The sequence below is a fragment of the Eschscholzia californica genome, unplaced genomic scaffold (genome assembly GCF_041429995.1).
Source record: "Eschscholzia californica isolate CP2 unplaced genomic scaffold, dmEscCali1.0.p SCAF_5, whole genome shotgun sequence".
Lineage (NCBI taxonomy): Eukaryota > Viridiplantae > Streptophyta > Magnoliopsida > Ranunculales > Papaveraceae > Eschscholzia > Eschscholzia californica.
The window spans coordinates 43,856,456-43,876,965 of record NW_028238472.1 but is presented as its reverse complement, the minus strand read 5'-3'; the positions used below and the strand labels follow the sequence as shown (position 1 = coordinate 43,876,965).

Here is a 20,510-nt window from a genome sequence, read left to right as displayed (position 1 = left end):
GAAACTATTTTCGAGTATTTCCTTAATCTTATTCAAAGGGGACTTTTTGAGAAACCTAATTAGGGTGAGACTCTAACTTAGGGTTCTATATAATGCCTCTTAGGGGCTTGAATAAGGTGGGAAATTTCTCAAGAAGCTTCAACCTCTACAACATCAAGTAGAGAGAGAAAGCGAGATAATTCCCAAGTTATCTAACTAGTCATAAAGAAGAAGGTGTTCTTCATATCAAACCACCATTTGAGTTCTAGCTAGCTACAAAGTGGGAGGTCAAATTGATTATTCGGGTGTCTTGAGTAGAGGAGCAACACGTGGAGCTCTTGGTCTTCGCATTCGATTGGAAAGGTTCGAGAGAAAACTAGCGATTAAGGTAATCCTAAACTCTTAATTAATTACTAGCTTATGCATGATGATCTTGGGACCTACTAATGTTAGACATGGGATGTCTGAGATTCTGCTTAGAACACTAGGTGACACCACAACCCAACAACTATCGCTGCAGATCACATTCATTAATCGGTTAATTTTCATAAAATCTCTAGAATCAGACCATTTCTACCGGGTAATTTTCGAGTTAGGCTTGACTGATATTTCTTCCTCATCTCCAACATACGGGGATATTCATGTAATCTTGGAGGTGCCTATAGCAACGGGCATCTCCTTTCATTAACGGACAAGAATAGAGGTTGACAAATATATTACCCTCCAATCTAATTAGAATAGTTGTTGTAATCAAAATTATTATTTTTTATCTTTGTATTTAGAATTTTCCATATTTATGTTACTCCCTCCGTCCCATTTAGTTTGGTTGTTATTCCTTTTATGGATGTCCCAAAATGTTTGATCACTTTCCTTTTGTAACATTCATTTAATTACTCCGTATTAAAAATGATGAAACTTCCAAGACTACCCTTTAGGTTGAATACCATTCAAAGGTTCTAATTGGTTCTACGCTTCTACCAATGTTGTATTTAATGAAATACTTCATACTAAATGAGGGTAGTTTAGGAAAAGTCTTTATATTTTTCAACAATAAATACCATTCCTTAATAAGTTGAATTCCCCAAAACTACAATCAAAATGGGACAGAGGGAGTATATTATTGTAAAAGTCTGTAAATATCGGTACATCTTATCAATGAAACTCACATTTGATTTTCAGTTATTATTGTGCAAGGATTTCCGGACATAAATAAATAGGTTTATTTCAAAACGAAAATGATACATTGTACTTAAAATAAAGTTCCTACTCCACACAAGAGAGTCAAATCGAGAATGAAAGTTCCAAAAGGAAATATTGCACGCTACCACCATGGCCATATGATATACAGATGACCAAAATATGAAATAAAGGAAATGTTCTAAGTACCCTCCCGTTAATTCCATCAGTCAATCAGAATTCTCATTCCACGTCTAAATCTGTCATTGAGTTGTAAAGAAAACATTAAAACAATTCAGGGAGACCACTCAAAAAAAAAAAAAAAATTCAGGGAGACTGCGAAAGAATAGAGTACTCATGACGAACTAATTATCAATTCAATATATAAAAAAGAGAAATCAATTAGAGAGAGGAGTTCGAAAAGATACTAACCATAAAGTAGCTAGGGTTTTTTCTTCTCCATGAACTCCTTAACTATGCCATCCCAGATACTAAGATCCGTGTACACTCCTGATGTCCTAGCACTCTCTATGCGAGCCGACACACGAGATATGTACGTGTCCACATCATCTACACAGGAAGCGTAACTATCAAAAATTGTTATATTTGAGCATGGATCATGAGTTGGTTTGTACATAACCCCTGACCATATGAGATTATGAGATGAGGGTTGGGAGGTCGGGCTTATTCAATAATTTTCCCCTCACACATTAGCTCTTAACTTCAATAATTGTTGGGTCTGGATTTGTTATTTCCGGACTCTGATACTAGTGTTGGGTGATCTTGAGCCTCTTGAGCTAGAGCCACTCTCACTCCAAAAAGCTAGTTCAAGAGGTAAGACTTTTTCTGCACTTATAAACTCACTCTCTGCCCCTTCCACAACTAATCTGGGATTATCCCAACAGAATAAGCACAGATGATAATGAATAACTTTGTGTACGCTTACCTGTTTCGAAGAAAAAACGAAACAACAATGCCGAAAATTTAGGATGGCGGCTGAGGTCCTTGTGCTCCAAATAAACCAAACCAAAACGTTTTGTGTAGCCTTGAGTCCATTCCCAGTTATCAATATATGACCATGCAAAGTACCCCTTCACATTTACTCCATCCCTGCTTACATATCCTTCATCAGTATGGAATAAAGCTTATAGATATTATGTTGTTAGGTTGTAGAAGAAGAAGAAGATGACTCACTTCATTGCGTCAACAAGTGCAGCTAGATAATCTCTATAATATTTAACTCTGTTCCAGTCAAGCCAACCATGAGCTGCTGGATTGTTATTGTTTTCGTCCATCCCTATATGTATATTTACAACCCACCACATGCATTTGTATTTCATTAGAACAAGCTAGACTACCCACTAGTTACCAATCAAAATAATTAGAAAAAAAAAAATGAGTTCTCTTTGTTTACTAACCATTCTCAATAACATATATAGGAGGAGGGTTGTCATAACTATCACGTATGTGTTTGAGAAGCTTTTCGAAACCCCAAGGTACTATATAGAGCCAGTCTGATGCGGCCTACGCGGTTGACATAAATAACATTGTAACGACCATGTATTTAATGTCAGTATATGAAACGTGAATAATATAAATTACCCAAAAAGTTGAACTCCTAATATAATGGAAAATGCTAAATATATGGCCCAAAATTTGGGGCAAACCGCGGGTTGAATGGGGATGTAGCCGGTTCAATTAGTGGCGACCATGAGGAGAGAGAAACGACCTGATCAATTGGGGCGGCGACATCACCGTCCAACCTGTGATTAGCCCCAAATTTCAAGCCATGTAGCATTTCTCTAACACAATTTGTTTTGAGGTTGAAGCTTACAATTTAATATTATATATTAGTACTAGGCCCTATATATATATGCATAATGGGTGCCACAGTCACTTGTTATACTTGACCAAGCAAGAGCATCTCCAATGGGACACGCAAACTCTAAAACTTACCTAGGACTTTTAGAGATTTTGTTAAAAAAATTTCTCGAGTAGGACACTCCATGATGATGTAGTAGCATTTATTGTAGAGACACTCTAACACTCTCAACTAGAGTGTCATCTTGAGACTCTAAACGTCACTCTAATTAAAGTTTAAATCATTAGAAACCCTATTGTTTTTAACTATTGTTCTCCTATTGAATTTAAGAGTGATATGTCTATTGAGTAAAGTTATTTTTTAGATCTTTATTGGAAACAAAAAAAAGATTCAAGTGTCTCTTCATTGTCACTTAAGAAAAAGAATCTTTATTGACACATGACAACTAAGACTTTTAGAATTTTTGTTACAGTGTCCCATTGAAGATGCTTTAAGACATGTGAGACTTGCCCGCTATGGGTCCTAGTTTTACGAGGATTCCAGTCTTGTTAAACTTCCAATATATTTCAATCTAAAGACATGGATGTATGGATGGATGGATGGATGGAAGAGATTAACACGATGAGCAAGGCATGAAGATCAAACAATAATCTGCTCAAATCCTTGTCTCTCTCTAGATATTTTTTTGTACTTAGACCACTATTTTTACACATTATAGATATCAACAATGATACACCACGTCCTCTTAACAAAAAAAAAAAAACAATGATACACCACGTATCTCCTTGACAACTACTTAACAAAGGGTATTTTTCTCTTTTCACCTAGAGGAAATACCAAAATGCCCCTTGTCTTATTCACTAGGTAGGCAAAGAGGTCATCAAAACAATACTTTTATCATTTTTGTATAGATACTCGTAAAACCCTAGGATAGTGATCACTTGATCAAAGGGAATTAATGTGATCATATGCTGATTAGTTGTCTAAAGTTCTTTCTTGATCAATTACTAATTTTATATTACTCCCCTTGACCATGCCTAGAATAAAAAAACATTTGCATGTAGCCCAAGTAGAGTGAGATGTGTATACCTTCTCACCAATAACCTTGCCTTCAGAATTTTCAGCTGCCCACAAAACACACAGTAAGAAATTAGAAAGAGTGGGGCTGATAAATAGATAACAAAATATCCTTTAAAGTCAAAAATATTGTAACAATTAACTTACTGTGCTGCTTTATTTGTTGATCTCGAGTGAAAAAATTTGCGTCGGTACTATGTTCGTCATCCGAAACATATCTAGATGTATAATGATTAATACCGAGAAAGTCTACAGGATACTTCGTCAATAATTCTTTTTCAGCATCTGAGAATTTTGGAAGACGGTCTTGAAGTTTTTCACGCATGATTTCAGGATAATCTCCTTTAAGTATTGGATCGAAAAACCTTCAGAAAAATCAGAAAGCAGGTAGAACTTATAGTTATATTTTACTTCCCATTTCATAAGAAAAATACGAAAGCTGCTACTTTCTTTTTTGTTGAAATGACGAAAGCTACTACTTATTATAAATAAAAAGTACGAGACTTGAGTTTAAGAGTAAGTACCACCCAAGTTGAAAACTGAGATTTCTTTGTGCAGCATCGGAATCCTTCTTTTCGTTCGAGAATGGCTCTGCCCATAAGCAATTTGGTGCTATTCCTAGTTGACCACCTTGACGTTCCTAGATTAATATATGTTTAATAAGTTACTGTAATTAAAATAATTTTCTTTGTAGTTTATTTTCTTAACAACACTTTTTTTTTCGAATGCATTTATACTTTGCCATTGAAAAATCATATCGTTTGGTAACTTAATGAAATACCTTATATTTTTCGTTGTATATGGAAACAACTTTCGCATGAGCGAGAATCATATGGTGTCCAACCAAGTATGGGTCAATAAGTGGATTATCATTTTCTCCAGGTGCATTTGTTCCAGTACCATATCCTTTTACAGCAGTATTCAACGGCTCATTAAATGTAATCCAGTGCTTTACCATGTCCCCGAAGTTCTCAAAGCAAGTCTCAGCAAATTTAACGAAGTGCTCACTGGATTGATTAATGTTTCCCAACAAAAAAACATTGTTATTCGTAGCAACTGTCAGCAAATGCTCAAAAGTAACAAATGAAAACAAGTTGGACAAACCATGTAAAAAATGGACCTTGTAGAATAATCGTTGTATTAAAAGTTTTGTCGAAAACAAAATTATCAAATTCACAAATTTTAATGCCCTTGCAGGCAATGGGATTGTTGTAATAGAACAAATAATATTTTTTCAGAAATACCCTTGAGGATAATGGAAATTGTAGGTTCACAAAAATTTTGACAAACTTTATGTTGAATGATGGGTCAAATTTCTTCTCAAAATTTGACTGAATTTAGACTATTCTTTTTATGGTCCTTTCATCCTTTAACGGTCAAGATTTAACGGTCAAGATTCAGTCAAATTCTAAAAAGAAACTTGCCATCGTTAAGACATAAATTTTGTCAAATTATTCTGTGAACCTAACATTATAAGATAACAGAAGATTATTATTACGAGCTTACACAATTTCAGGACATATCCATCCTCCTTTTGTTTGAAGATAATCAGGGAGATCCCAGTGATATAATGTTACGCTGGCTTCCATACCTGTACATAAAAGAATTAAAGTACCGTAAGTACATAAATTTTAGTTAAGAACTTTCATTAGCCTGATTTTGTGAATATATATATTAAGTGTAGCCTTTGCCCACTGCACGAATGAATAAGATGAGTAACAATTATTGATAGGGCCGGTAATTATAAGGCCCAAAATGGGGAAGTTAAAGAGAATCAGGCCCAATACTAAATAATAATGAGGAAAAAACCCAGTAGGTAAAAATACAATTTTACCCTCCAAAATGAAATTTTCCGCCCAAATCAGCGTTCTGAACATTTCTGAACAATTCTTGGTTTGCTCTCGACAATTTTGTAAATTTCGAAACAAATCTTAGTTTGTCTCAACAATTTGTAAATTTTTGAACAAATTCGTTTTTGCATAGACATTGTTTTGCCAAAATATTTCGCATTTTTTTCTTTTGCATTTTACATAGACAAACAAACACAAACATTTTGGCTACAACATTTTTCGATTTGTCTTGTGAAAAAATAAATGGTTTTCGCATTTTCTGTTTTGCTTTCGACATAAATATAAAGACTAAAGCATTTTTTATTTGTCCTTTACAAAAATTAAAATGTTATGCATATTGTCCTTTGTATTTAACAAATCCGTTAACGAACAAATAATATTTTGACTAATACATTATATATGTTGTTAAGAACATAATTATATATGACGCCAACATTTTATAATAAGTCGGGACATTATTATAGATATTGTCAACATTTTATAACAACACAATGATATATGTTGTCAACATATAAGGGTAAAAATGGAATTATGAAAAAAATATGTTGCCTTGTTAACAACATAATTACATATGTTGTGAACATTTTGAAAAATATTAAAAAAATGGATTTTTTTGACATTATTATTTTTGAGTGGTTTTTTTTCTTATTAGGGTCTAGATTTTTGGGTTTTTCACTCATTTTTTCTAAATATTGATATATGCATAAATCAAATCATTTAAGATGGAGATGGTAAGTCAGATTAGTTAACTTAACAAAAAAAGAAGTCAGATTAGTAAAACAATGAAAGGGAAAGTAGTGGGAAAATGGAAGTGTAGTTATTGAACCAGAGATTTATGGGATCTAGAAACTACCACAACTCATATAAAAGTCAAGCTAGTTTTAGGGTTTGAAACTAATATAAAGAAGATTATTTTTTTTTTCAAGTGTGAAGATCGTCGGCCGGTGGCCGAGATTTTTGACCGACCGGCAACCTTATTGGAGAAGATTATGAGGTGGTGAGAGATATGACGTGGGAGAGAAGTGATGAGATGGAGGAACGAGAGTAACGAATATTTAACGGTAACGAGAAAAATGGGACCATCTGGATTTTTTTTATAAAGTAGGGGCTTCGCAAGAAGCTGGTATAAAAGTAGGGGGCCTTTCAGAAAAGAACCCTAAAAATAACTCGTTACATATTTTATAACTATATATATATACACGATTATACAAAAATGCTATAGAGATAAAAGAAATGTGAGCGAAATGTTTGAAAATGTGCACTAAGGACGTTGATGATTTTTTCTTTTTCTCGTGATGGATTTTCGCTCTAAATCTAGACCATCACTTTCGGTGAACTTTTTTAGACTCCCTCATTGCGCTGATATATTTATTATATGTATTATGTATAGAGAGAACCTAACCTTTATCCTTTAGAGCTTTAAGTAGTTTCTTGTAGTAATCAATTCCCTTGACATTAGGTTCTGTTCCAACACCGTCTGCAAACATAACATTGAAATGAGCCCATATATAATTTAGCGAAGCAATGAGTATAAAAGAGTATGTCTCAATCTCAAAGATTTTAGCAAAAAATGAAAGGAATTTGAATATGTACCAGGAAATATACGTGGCCATGATATAGAAAAACGGTAAGCTTCAAACCCAAGTTGGTTCATAAGGTCAACATCTTCCTGCGTTATAAAAAGTTGAGTATATTTTAAGATTGGAAATGTTAGTGTACAAAAGATTTTTGACAAAATCCTTGACTAAATGACTTACACAGGCTAAAAAAAATCTAGATTAAAGTTAAATTTTAAAAAAACTTTGTCTTTTATTAAAAGTAAATCATTAAGTCAAGGATTGTAAAAGATTTTGTCATTGTAGCGCTACCCAAGAGAAAGATAATGGCACCATAAATCAAGAATTTTGTAAAGGATTTGTTTCACCCGAGATGATATTTTTTTTTAAAGAGCCATGCTTTTCTCTTGTGCTCTTAGTTTTTGACTCATTGACCTATTTCTTTTTTTATTATAAGTGCTGCTCTTAGAAAAAAGTCCCTCAAAGAGAATGTGAGAAGAATTGAACTGTTACTTTGTATTTGTGATATTGATCAGCTGAAACATCTGCATTGCTTCCATCACTTATGTTTCCTGTAGAAAATCATGACATCAGTAGTATAACTAAAACTTAATCAAGTCAACATTTCTGGATGAAAAAATATCGATCATTTGGAGATTTCGTTAAGAACAAAACTCTATACCTGTGGACTTAGGCATGAGGTGGTAAAAACAGAAACAATACTGATAACTGCCACGATTTGGGTTTTCACTAAAATACTTTTGATTCAACAATATAGCCACTAGCCCACTACATTCCGAGTATGCGTGTTATACATGAACAAATTTTTTTGTTTAGTGTATAAATAAAACTATATTACGATGTAATTTAGTTTTTGTTTGAGCCAAATAACTTTCAGCCTTGACAAACTAAAAAGTCTACAAATTAATTTGGGTAGGGTCTGTCAAATTCCTAAACATATAGTCATATACTTATGTATGTTTTTGGACATACCAGGTACATCTGCAAAAGTATCCCAAATACCATCCTGCCTTCCATCCGCACTGGTAGCCCCTTCAACCTAAAAAACAAGAACAAAATTCAGTTCTAATCTCTAACCAAACATCGATTGAAGAAAAGAAGAAAATCTTCTTACCTGATAATTGGAAGTACCAACACCAAAGATAAATCCTGGTGGAAATTTTTTTCGAGAGAATGGTGTGAACTCCATATATTGATCTGTTTTGAGAATTCAAGCAGAGGTGATTAGTTTGTCTGTGCTGTTCAGTTGGGTCCTCTGGTTCCTTTATATATACCCAAGCCGGATTTGTTATTTATAGTAATATTTTTCATGACAAATTTATCTGCATGTGGCTAGAACATGGTGTAAGATCTAACAAATACTGTGTATAACTTGGGATTGTGGGTGCATTAAATAAACATTTAATACTAGTCAGTATAACTTGGGATTGTGGGTGCATTAAATAAACATTTAATACTAGTCAAGGCTAGAAGCCTACAACTCCGGGTCTTTGTCGTAATTATTAAGGGGAATATGATTTATCAGATCAAGATATCATATAGTATTGTTCAACAAAAAAAAAGATATCATATAGTATAATGATCAGAAAAGCAGATGGAGTTCGGAAACATCCAAGAAGGTCACTTTTTAATGTGTAAAATCTTGAAAAGACGAGAAAGAGAAATGAGATTCTTCTTAAAAGAAGGGACAAGTAAGGTATTTTTAAGAGTAAAATTATGAAAGAGGAGAATAATGTTACCAATACCAGTTACTGAGGCAGTGTTGCCATTTCCCACCATGACATTTTCAGGTACTGGAGCGTTGGAGCGAGAGATGAGAGAAGCATTATCAGAAGCAATATGAGTTGTAGCTCCTGAGTCCATATACCAATTTGGGTCAGAAGAAACAGAGTCAATACCAAGAGCAGCAAAGGATTGATTGAGATCATTTGATCGATGAAGAAGATAACATTGACGAGCAGAGTGACCTACTCTTCCACAATATTGACAAATAAGAGGTTGTCTTTCAGGTGGAGGACCAAGAACAGAGGATCGGTGATAACCTCCTCTGTTTGAAGAACGACCACGACTACCACCACCTCTGTGAGAGAAACGACCTCTGGACCCTCAAGTAGAATACTGCGTATTTGAACGAAAAGAAGAGGGTGGAGGGTTAGATGAATGAGTGAGAAGGGCTGATGGTGGTGAAGTGGAGTTAGCCACAAATTGGAGGCGAAACTCATGGGTAAGGAGAAGAGAATGAAGCTCTGAATAAGTAGGAGGCAGAGCACGAGTAGTGATTGAAGTTACAAAACTTTCATAATCACTTCCAAGTCCAGCAAGAACAATGAGGACCAGTTCATCATCAGCAATGGGATGCCTAATAGCAGCAAGAGAATCAGAGAGAGATTTCAGACGAAGAAGATAGTCAGAAACAGAGAGAGCCTTTCTTTGATGTTTGAAGTTGAAGTTTGAGATTCATTAACCTAGCTGAGTTAACTGATGAGAAAGTTCTTTCAAGAGACTCCCAGACTGCTCGAAAAGAAGTAAGACCAAGGACTTGGGTGAGAATAGGTTCTGTTAAAGTAGCATTCAGCCATGAAAAGAGCATCTGGTCTACCCTGTACCAATAAACAAAATCAGGGTTAGGGATTGGGGAAGAGGAGCCTTCAGCTAGAGAGGACGAAAGAGTTTCAGGTGGAGGTGGGAATGAGCCATTAACAAATTTAAAGAGATCTTGAGAATGAAGAATGGGAAGCAACTGACTTTTCCAAAGAAGATAGTTGGATGAATCCAAACGAATGGAAATGAGATTATCAATGTTTGTGAGGGAGGGAAGAGTGGAAATGGATGAAGGAGTTGAAGGAGAGGAGATGACAGTAGGTGAGTTGGTATTTTCAATGGAGGCGGCCATGTTTAAGACGAAGAAGAAGAAAGTTAGAGACTGAAAAAGACGAAAGAGAAGAAGGAATATGGCACTGAAAACCAAGAAAATTCTTAGGGATTGATGGCTCTTGATACCATGTGAAGTATTGCATTCAAGATGTCGTATGTATTTATAGAAACAAAGAGAGTAGTACAATTACAATAATGACCTTATGAATATAAACAAAGACAAACATATACACTAGTCTTGACATAACTATGATTTCGGTTATTTCTCATATAGCCCCCAACTTTGTGACCAGCTTCCTGCCTAGCCCCTACTTTATCAAAAATACTCAGATGACTTCTTTTTTCAGTTACCGTTATAACACCGTTAACCAGTCATCTTTTCTCTCTCCTCCATCTCATCACCTCTCTCTGTCACTTCATCTTCTCGCCACCTCATCGTCTTCAGCGGCGAAGGTCGCGGGCCAGCCAATTTTTCGATCGGCGACCTTCAAACATAAAATAAAAAATAAATTTTTTTTCTCTCTCCTTCTCTCAAAAACCTCTCTCTAGATCTGGTTCACCAGAACCAGATCTAGAGAGAGAAAGGATAGTTTTTTTTTAAAAAAAAATGTTTAGAGAGAGATTATGTTTGAAGGTCGTCGGCCAGAAAATTGGCCAGCCAGCGACCTTCGCCGGTGAAGACGATGAGGTGGCGAGAAGATGAAGAGATAGAAAGAGGTGTGAGATGGAGGAGAGAGAAAAGATGATTGGTTAACGGTGTTATAATGGTAATTGAAAAAGGGCGCTATCTGGGTATTTTTTGATAAAGTAGGGGGCTAGGCAGGAAGCTGGTCACAAAGTTGGGGGCTATTTAAGAAATTACTTTTTAGGTTCTTTTGTATATTTTTTGTTCCAAAAATGCCCACGTATGAGTTAACCCAATTGCTTTCTCTCTCCCTCTCGTCCTCTCTCCAACTTGAAGGATATATGTCCTTAAAGTCTAAAGGTATATCCTTCTAAAGGAATGTCCTTCAACCAAGATGGAAATGCTTATGATTTGACTCATAGGATAATGGTGACTTTATTGGAAGATCAGTCAATCTGGTTCAATTAGGAGTCGTAATGCTTAGCTAGAAGCCGCTTACGATTGTCGGATCACTTCGGTTATCCGCGACTAACATAGACCGGATCCTACAAACGGGTTACACATAAGAATTGGTAACTTGAACAGTGAGAATAGACTGATGGGAACTTGTAAATAGATGGATATGATCCAGTCTAAAAGATAGAAAGAATCGGACTCGAAAGAGAAGTCCGGAAAGGTAAAAACCACTTTTAAGGAGCAACCAGGGATTCCCTTAAGGGGAGATCCCTGGCCGGCCTAATTAAAGGGGTGGGGCCGGACAGAGCAAGCCCATTATGGACTGCTCTGGCCGGCCATACCATGGGGAAACCCTAATTAGGGTTTTCCCCATATTAAAGAGTCCCGGTTAGTTTAAACACTAACTTGTACTTATCTTTTCTGAAGGGACTTTCAGGATTCCTTATTTGAGTAGGACTCTACTAAGGTAATGCCTATATAAAGCCCCATTATGAGTTTAGAAAAGGTGTGAGTTTTCTTAGAAGAAAATCATCTCTCTCACACATCTTAGAGAGAAGAAGATTTTAGAGAAAAGTTCTCATTCTTTCTATAAGTCTAGAAAAAGCATTTCTTCATCTCAACCTTCAAGAAGGTCCTAGCTGACTTAAAAGAAGGGAGTTCGAGTTATACAATTCGGTGTCTCAAGTTGAGGAGCTCCACTTGAAGCTCTTTATCTTCCGAATATTGGTCGGAATTTAGTTCCTGGGAAAGCGAATCCAAGTATTCTTCTACATTCTAGTTCATTGATATGTTCATGTATAGATCTTGGACAACCTAGTGTTAATCATATGATGATTGAGATTCTGCTACCAACACTAGTAACATGATTAGGTTATGTATTAGATACGTGTAATTCCCAACACAACTCTCTCTCTCTCCAAAACCCCTATCTCTCTCCAAAACCTATCTCTCTCCAACGCATATAAATCAGAGTTTTTTCCAAGGGATTCAGAATTTGATTGTTTCATCCCGATGTGTTTTGATTGATTTGCTAAACGAATATCATTGTGTCTGTATGTGTCTTTGGTTTGTGGATTTTTTTTGGTTTCTGCTTTGAAAACAAAATCTGGTTCACATCGAATGCACCAGATCTGGTTCAGATGTGTTTAGTCGATCGTCAACGTTAGAAAATTTCTCCTCAATAATAGATTTTAGAAGGTAATTCATTTTATGCTCACTGATACATCTCACCTACACTAATTCTTGGTTGATAAAACCTTGTTTCTCTCACTATAATCAAATAAGTAGCATTGTATTTGTAGAAGTTTGAGTCAAGACACCCTCAACAGTAGGGTAGCCATTAGTATTTATAGGAGAAATGTACTTATGAAGAATTACATGAATAACCTCACACAAAAGATAAACTACACAAGTGTATACTCCCACACTATACTAAACACTATCACTTAACATCCCCCCTCAAGCCGAGCATCTCTTTAGAAGTGAGAGCTTGAATTTGAGTTCATTGAACCTTGAGGTCGAGAGTCCTTTTGTTAAAATGTCAGCAACTTGTTCACTTCCAGGTAGATATTTGACCACCAACTTCCTTGTAGCTACTTGTTCCCTTACAAAGTGAAAATCAATTGAAGCATGTCTTGTCTTTGAGTGTAGAATTGGATTGACAGCAAGGTATGTGGCACTAATGTTGTCACAGTGCACAATTGGAGTTGATGGGGTTGGAATTCCTAATTCTTGAAGAAGATTCTTTAACCAAATGACATCTGCACTTGTATGGGAAACTGCTCTGTATTCTGCTTCAGCTGATGATCTTGCCACAGTTTGTTGAGTCTTTGAAGACCATAAGATTAAATTTGGACCAAGAAAAACACAAGAGCCTGATGTTGATCTTCTGTCATCAGGAGATCCTGCCCAATCTGCATCAGAGAAGCCTAAGATTGGAAGTGATAGAGACTTTCTAATGCAAATTCCTTCATTGAGTGATCCTTTTAAGTATCTCAAGATTCTCTTTGCAGCTATAAGATGAATTGAAGTGGGAGAGTTCATGAATTTGGAAACTTGGTTGACAGCATAACAGATATCAGGTCTTGTCATGGTTAAGTATTGAAGTGCACCAACAAGACTCCTGAATATATGTGGATCAGATAGTGGGATTCCATCATGTTTTGATAACTTCTTTCCTGATAAAACAGGTGTTGTAACTGGTTTTGAGTGTGTCATACCAAATTTGTTTAATAGGTCCTTGATGTATTTCTGTTGAGTTAAGAGAATTGATGTGGTATCACGAAAAGCTTCCATTCCTAGGAAGTATTTGAGATCCCCCAAATCAGACATATCAAATGTGACTTTTAAGTTGTGAATTAACTTTTGTAACCCAGAGGAAGAGGCACCAGTGACTATAATGTCATCAACATATAGGAGAAGAATGATGGAGCCCAAATGAGAATTGTGATAAAACATAGAAGGATCAGATATTGATTGTTTGAATCCCATGGTGGTTAGGAAAGAAGTAAACTTTGAATACCATGCTCTAGGAGCCTGTTTGAGGCCATATAGAGCTTTATGTAACTTGCAAACATGATTAGGAAACTTGGGATCAATGAAACCTTTGGGTTGATTCATGAATACACACTCAGATAATTCCCCATTTAAAAATGCATTCTTAACATCTAATTGTCTAATATTCAAATTTCCAGCCATAGCTAAAGATAAAACAGTTCTAATGGTAGCAGGTCTTACCACAGGACTAAATGTTTCCTCATAGTCAATGCCTTGTTGTTGGGAGTAGCCTCTTGCAACTAATCTAGCTTTGTATCTTGCAATCGAACCATCAGCATGCTTTTTAATTCGAAAAATCCACTTACAGTCCACCACATTCATTGTTGAATCTCTTGGAACAAGAGACCAAGTTTTGTTTTTATGGATAGCATTCATTTCTGCATCCATTGCTTGTAACCACTGTTTGTGTTTTGAAGCTTGAAGAAATGATGATGGTTCTTCAAGCTCAAAATCAGTGGCAGGTATAGGTGATTTGGGGGAAACAGAGGTAAGGAATATTTTAGGTTTCCTAGTGCCAACTTTACTTCTCGTTACCATAGGATGAGTAGAGGTGTTGGAAGAAGAAGGTGGAAGAATGGAGGGGGCAGCAGGTATGATGCTCTGTTCTGAAACTGTTGTTTGAGGTGCAGTCTGAAAAGGTAGTGGAGGTGAAGAAGGAAGAAGACGGTCGTTATTGGTAGTTTGTGAAGGTGGGACCACAAGAGGTGGAGTGTCCAAATGGACATCAGTCTGGTGAAGTGGAGCAGATTGGTCGGGTGGAGACAAATCATGTGAAGATGACGTGCGAGATGGTGAGTGACGCTGACCATGGTTTTGAGTCGTTGGATTGTTAGGCAAGCTATTGAGATTAGAAGAAGGATTTTGTATAGCTGGACAACGACCTGCGTGCATAGGGACAAGTGGAACAGCTTGATGTGGTACCGTCCATGTCAGCGAGAGAGGTGGGAAATTAGGGTTTTTAATTTGGGGATTTTTCAAAGAGGACGTTGAAGGAGAAGATGAGAAAGGGAATTGATCTTCATAAAAAATTACGCTTCTGGAAATGTAAATTCGAGATGAATTTATATCCAGACATCTATAACCCTTATGATTGGTACTATAACCAATGAATATACATGGTTTCGATTTGAAATCGAGTTTAGAGGATCTATATGGTGTTAGTAATGGAAAACAGAGGCAACCGAAGGTACGAAGAAGATTGTAATCTGGTTTCTTGTGAAACAATTTTTCAAAAGGAGAGAGTCCTTTATGAACAGAAGATGGAAGTTGATTAATGGTGAAGATAGCTGTCTGAAAAGCATCTGGCCAATATTTCATTGGTGCAGAAGATTGATGAAGAAGACAAAGTGCAGACTCAACTAAATGGCGTATTTTACGCTCGGCCACGCCGTTTTGCTGTGGCGTGTGGGGACAGGTTCTGCGATGGAGAATGCCATTTTGAGTAAGAAAAGCAGAGAATTCATTGCTGATGTACTCTCCACCCCCATCTGTTTGCAGAGTTTTAATGGGTTTTGAAAATTGGTTTTCAACCATGGTTTTGAACAGTTTGAAATGATGAAAGACTTCTGATTTGTGTTTTAAAAAGTAAAGCCAGGTAAATCGGCTATAATCATCAACAAATAAAAGCACAAATCGAAAGCCTAAGTTAGATAACTCAGGGGAAGGACCCCATAAGTCAGAATGAATGATCTCATTTGGGAATTTTGTTTGATGATTAACAGAATGAAATGGAAATTGATGATGTTTACCCAAAACACAACTATCACATTTAAGTTTTGTCATTACAGCATTAAACAATGGTAACAACTTTTGATTAACTAATAACTTGAAATTAGAAAGATTAACATGGGCAAGACGACGATGCCAGACTTCTGAAGAGGTTCGAGAACCAGGAGGCAGAGATTGAGCAAACAAGGTGAGAGGCTGAGCTTTGTGGCAGATTGGAGAAGATGATAGGCGAAACAGACCATCAGACATCGTTCCTACGAGTATTGTCTTCCCTGTGGGAAGATCCTGAACCATAAAACCATTTCGATGAAATATAGCAATACAATTTAGATCATGAAGAAGTCGAGACAGAGAAATGAGGTTTTTCTTAAAAGAAGGAACTACTAATGTATTTTTAAGAATGATATTTGAGAAGGGTAGAAGAAGATTACCAGCTCCAGACACAGATGCAACATTTCCATTTCCAACCATGACACTTTCAGGTACAGAAGTATCTGCTCGAGATATGATAGAAGAAGCATCTGAAGCTATGTGTGATGTCGCTCCTGAGTCCATATACCAATTTGGATCAGAGGCTATTGAATCAATACCAAGAGCAGCAAAGGACTGATTAATATCAGTAGTTCGATTGAGATAATAGCATTGACGAGCAGTGTGTCCATATTTCCCACAGTATTGACATATGAGTGGTGGTCGAGATGGTGGTGGCCCAAGAACTGATTGCCTTTGGTAACCACCTCTACTAAAATTTCGACCTCGACCACCACCTCTATTGTAGGATCTTCCCCTTGTGCCTCTGTTGAAGTTTTGATTTGGATTGTAAGAACGAGAGATAGGGGGTGAAGGTGATTGAGTGATAAGAGCAGAGGGAGTGGGAACAGAGCTTGCTACAAACTGAAGTCTGAATTCATGAGTTAACAAGAGAGAATGAAGTTCAGAGGAGGTAGGAGGTAAGGTTCGAGTAGTAATGGAGGTGACAAATCCTTCATATTCATTACCAAGACCAGCAAGCACAATAAGAACCAGTTCATCATCTGCAACTGGATGGCCAATGGCAGCTAGGGAGTCAGACAAGGTTTTGAGTTTTAGAAAGTATTCAGAGATAGAGAAAGATCCTTTCTTTGATGTTTGAAGCTGAAGCTTTAAGTTCATTAGCCTAGCTGAGTTGAGAGAGGAGAAGGTTCTTTCAAGAGATTCCCATACTGCTCTTGATGATGTGAGACCAAGAACTTGAGTTAAAATAGGCTCTGTTAAAGTTGCATTCAGCCATGAGAGTAGCATTTGATCTACTCTGTACCAATATACATATTCAGGGTTTGGTGTGGAAGAAGAAGAAGAATCAGAGGAGGAGGTAGAAATGGTTGGAGGAGGAGGAGGAAGAGAGCCATCAACAAATTTGTAAAGGTCTTGTGAATGAAGAATAGGGAGTAGTTGGCTTTTCCAGAGTAGATAGTTAGTGTTATCCAGACGGATTGAGATGAGATTGGCTATGTTTGTGAGAGTGGGAAGGGTAGTGATGGTAGAAGAAGAAGAAGGAGAAGAGATAAGAGTGGGTTCCATTGTTTGTTGAGCTGTTGGAGTATCCATTTCGAGAAAAAGAAAGCACTGAAAGCAAGGTGAAGAAGAAGAAGAAGATTGGCACTAGAAAAAAAAAAATTCTAAGGTTTAGTGGCTCTTGATACCATGTAGAAGTTTGAGTCAAGACACCCTCAACAGTAGGGTAGCCATTAGTATTTATAGGAGAAATGTACTTATGAAGAATTACATGAATAACCTCACACAAAAGATTGTTGGAATCGGAGCCTATTTTGGCTCGAGCCGACTCGTCAAACTCAGAAACGGAACGCGCCATTGCGTTCGTCTCGTCGAGCTCTACAATTTAGAGCCAAGAATCACTCAAATCCGATTCCGGATGAATGAGAAATTCAAGGTTAAAGTTTGAACGAAAAATCGGTTGAAATAGGTACTAAATTGTCAAAGAGGACAAATCAAGCTGGGGGGCATTCGCGCAAAGAGAACGCGATCCGATCTGGACGGTGGGCGTTCCTTCCGCGGATTTGCACAAGATCTAACGGTCCCGCTCATCTCCGCGACGGGCACCGAGCGGGACACGAGAGACGTTTTAATCTAGCCGTTCTTTTTCTGATCCAACGGCCAGATTAAATCCCGGGCGGGACAAGATGCGGGATTTCAATCCCCATCCAACGGATGGCGTTCTATCCGCGCGTTTGAGTCAGATCCGACGTCCCTAGATGAACCGACCCTATAAAATTCAGTTATAGCCCCTGGTTTCGAACAGCTATGTCTTTTGAACCCAAAAGACATTATACACCTATTCAATTCCTATATAAACCCATCAAACCCACTTCATTTTTCATCAATTCAATTCATTCTCTTCTTCTCTTCCCTTCTAACAATTAGAGGTTCTGGTTGGCCTAGAATATCTAATTAAAGAAGTTTTTTCTAGAGGTTCTGGATAGACTAGAATATCTAGAAAAGGAAGAAAGAAGTCTCGAGTGAACTTGAATTTCAGAAGCGTCTAGAAGATCATTCGCATTAGTCCAAGAGCTCATAATACTGACACAGGTTCGTCCGCTTTCAGAATATAGAAGTACCATCTTAAAATTCTGAAAGGTTAGTCGTTGTATCCCGAAGGCATTCACCCTAACGTTTGGTACTGTTACGGGGGTGTAAAATGTCTTAAGGAAAGAGAATTTATTCTTGCCTCGACTAAATTAACACCTATCACGGTTAGCCCGAAAGAAGGAATATTAATTATTCTTTATTAGTTTATCTCTCTATAAGTTAGAGAAAGGAAACTCTGTCTAAATCAAGCCAAGACAGAGAGAAATCGACTTATCGATTAATAACCAGAGAACAACAATCTTAAGACATTTTATTATTATTTCTCTGGTTATAAGATATTAATTTGGTATACTTTCTGTGTGTTTCAGAAAAGGAAATGGCACGAACAAGAACCACTCTGCGAGTTATTCCGCCTAACACAAATAATGGGGAAAAACCAGAGAAGTTCAAAGGAACTGACTTCAACCGATGGAAGTTGAAGATGATGTTCTACCTAACGACATTGGGTCTGGTTAAATACTTAACCGAGGAGAAACCCACCCATGCAGAAATAGAGGATGAGGCACAGCGTACCGCTGAAATAGAGGCATGGAAACAAGAAGACTTCTTGTGCAAGAATTATATCCTGAACAGTCTAGATGACGGACTCTATAATCTATATTCGGTTATAGAAACGTCTAAACAACTGTGGGACACCCTTATCAATAAGTATAAGACTGAGAAGGCGGGTGTCAAGAAGTTCATCGTAGGACGATTCTTGGACTACAAGATGACTGATTCAAAACCAGTTATGATCCAGGTCCAAGAACTGCAGAGTCTCCTACAGGAACTACAGGCAGAGAACATGATAACGAATGAACCTTTCCAGGTCCGAGCCCTAATTGAAAAATTACCCACGGGGTGGAAAGACTTCAAAAATTATCTCCGCCACAAGAATAAGGATATGAGCCTTGAAGAACTCATCCTAAAGCTTCGAATCGAAGAGGACAGTCGCATTGCCGAGAAGAACTCTGAAAGACTCTCGAATGTGAACGTCGTAGAGACCGGTCCGAGTAAGAAGCGTAAGCATCTGTCTAAAGACGGAGGAAAGCCGAAGAAAAAGACGAGGTTCGGCCTATGCTACAACTGTGGCAAACGAGGTCATATGGCAAAGGATTGTCGTTCCAAAACCGGCAACAGACAAAAGAAGCCGAATGACCAAGCCTCGCTGATAGAAGATACCGAAACTCAGAACCTGTGTGCTATGGTTACTGAAGCCGAAGAAGTGACTGAGAAACTTCAGAACTTGAACCTCTGTGCAGTGGTATCTGAAGTCAACCTGGTTAACAACCAGAGAGAGTGGTGGGTCGACACCGGAGCTACTCGTCACATTTGTGGTGACAAAGGCCTCTTCTCCTCTTATAACGAAATAAGTGAAGGAGAAACCCTGTTCATGGGAAACGACTCAACCACCCAGGTCAGAGGAAAAGGGAAGATCATTCTGAAGTTCACTTCAGGAAAGGAAGTAACTTTGAACGATGTACTTCATGCTCCAGATATCCGAAAGAATCTGGTTTCTGGTTCTCTTCTAAGTAAGAATGGGTTCAAACTAGTCTTTGAGTCAAACAACTTCGTCCTGTCTAAGAATGGGATGTATGTTGGGAAGGGCTACTTATGTGGGGGGTTATTTAAACTAAATGTAACCTCTGTAACGCCAAAGGCGTCTATTATTAATAAAGTTAATAATTCAGTTTATATTGGTGAGTCCTTTAATATTTGGCATGAAAGACTAGGACATGTGAATAACAAGTCATTAAAGAAATTAATGAACTTAGAGTTAATTCCAAAAGTCGAAATTGATTCAAAACAAACATGTCAAACATGTGTAGAATCAAAGATGACCAAGACATCGTTTAAATCTGTAGAACGAGATACAGAACCTCTAGACTTAATTCATAGTGACATTTGTGACTTAAAGATGGTTCAAACCAGAGGAGGTAAAAAGTACTTCATCACTTTTATCGATGACTCCACTCGGTTTTGCTATGTCTACTTACTAAGAAGTAAGGATGAAGCAGTCGATAAGTTCGAACTTTATAAAACCGAAGTGGAAACTCAACTTAATAAAAAGATTAAGGCTTTGAGAAGTGATCGAGGTGGAGAATATGAATCTCCTTTCGCCGAGATATGTGCGAAGAATGGCATAGTTCATCAAACAACGGCTC

General features: G+C 37.2%; 1 protein-coding gene across 1 annotated transcript; it reads right to left on the bottom strand.

The window, feature by feature from the left end:
• Positions 1 to 1,175: 1,175 nt before the first annotated feature.
• Positions 1,176 to 8,844, bottom strand: LOC147539502 (beta-glucosidase 42-like). Its single transcript, XM_086639226.1, has 15 exons — positions 8,596 to 8,844; positions 8,454 to 8,520; positions 7,974 to 8,032; positions 7,498 to 7,573; positions 7,307 to 7,381; positions 5,561 to 5,645; positions 4,836 to 5,061; positions 4,579 to 4,694; positions 4,202 to 4,419; positions 4,067 to 4,101; positions 2,574 to 2,679; positions 2,350 to 2,452; positions 2,102 to 2,265; positions 1,588 to 1,725; positions 1,176 to 1,415 (listed from the first exon to the last, which is right to left on the bottom strand). The coding sequence occupies exons 1-14, from the start codon at positions 8,668 to 8,670 to the stop codon at positions 1,598 to 1,600; spliced, it is 1,533 nt and encodes a 510-aa protein (XP_086495352.1). The 5' UTR covers positions 8,671 to 8,844; the 3' UTR covers positions 1,176 to 1,415; positions 1,588 to 1,597.
• Between the last annotated feature and the right edge of the window lie 11,666 nt (positions 8,845 to 20,510).

Bases quoted from the DNA above. Each gene is read 5' to 3' on its own strand.
- LOC147539502 (XM_086639226.1), bottom strand. From the start codon at position 8,670: ATGGAGTTCACACCATTCTCTCGAAAAAAATTTCCACCAGGATTTATC. The intron at 7,382-7,497 runs GTACATATTCAA...TTATGTTTGCAG, and splicing joins ATGGCCACGTATATTTCCTG to ACGGTGTTGGAACAGAACCT. The intron at 4,695-4,835 runs GTATTTCATTAA...ATATTAATCTAG, and splicing joins TATACAACGAAAAATATAAG to GAACGTCAAGGTGGTCAACT.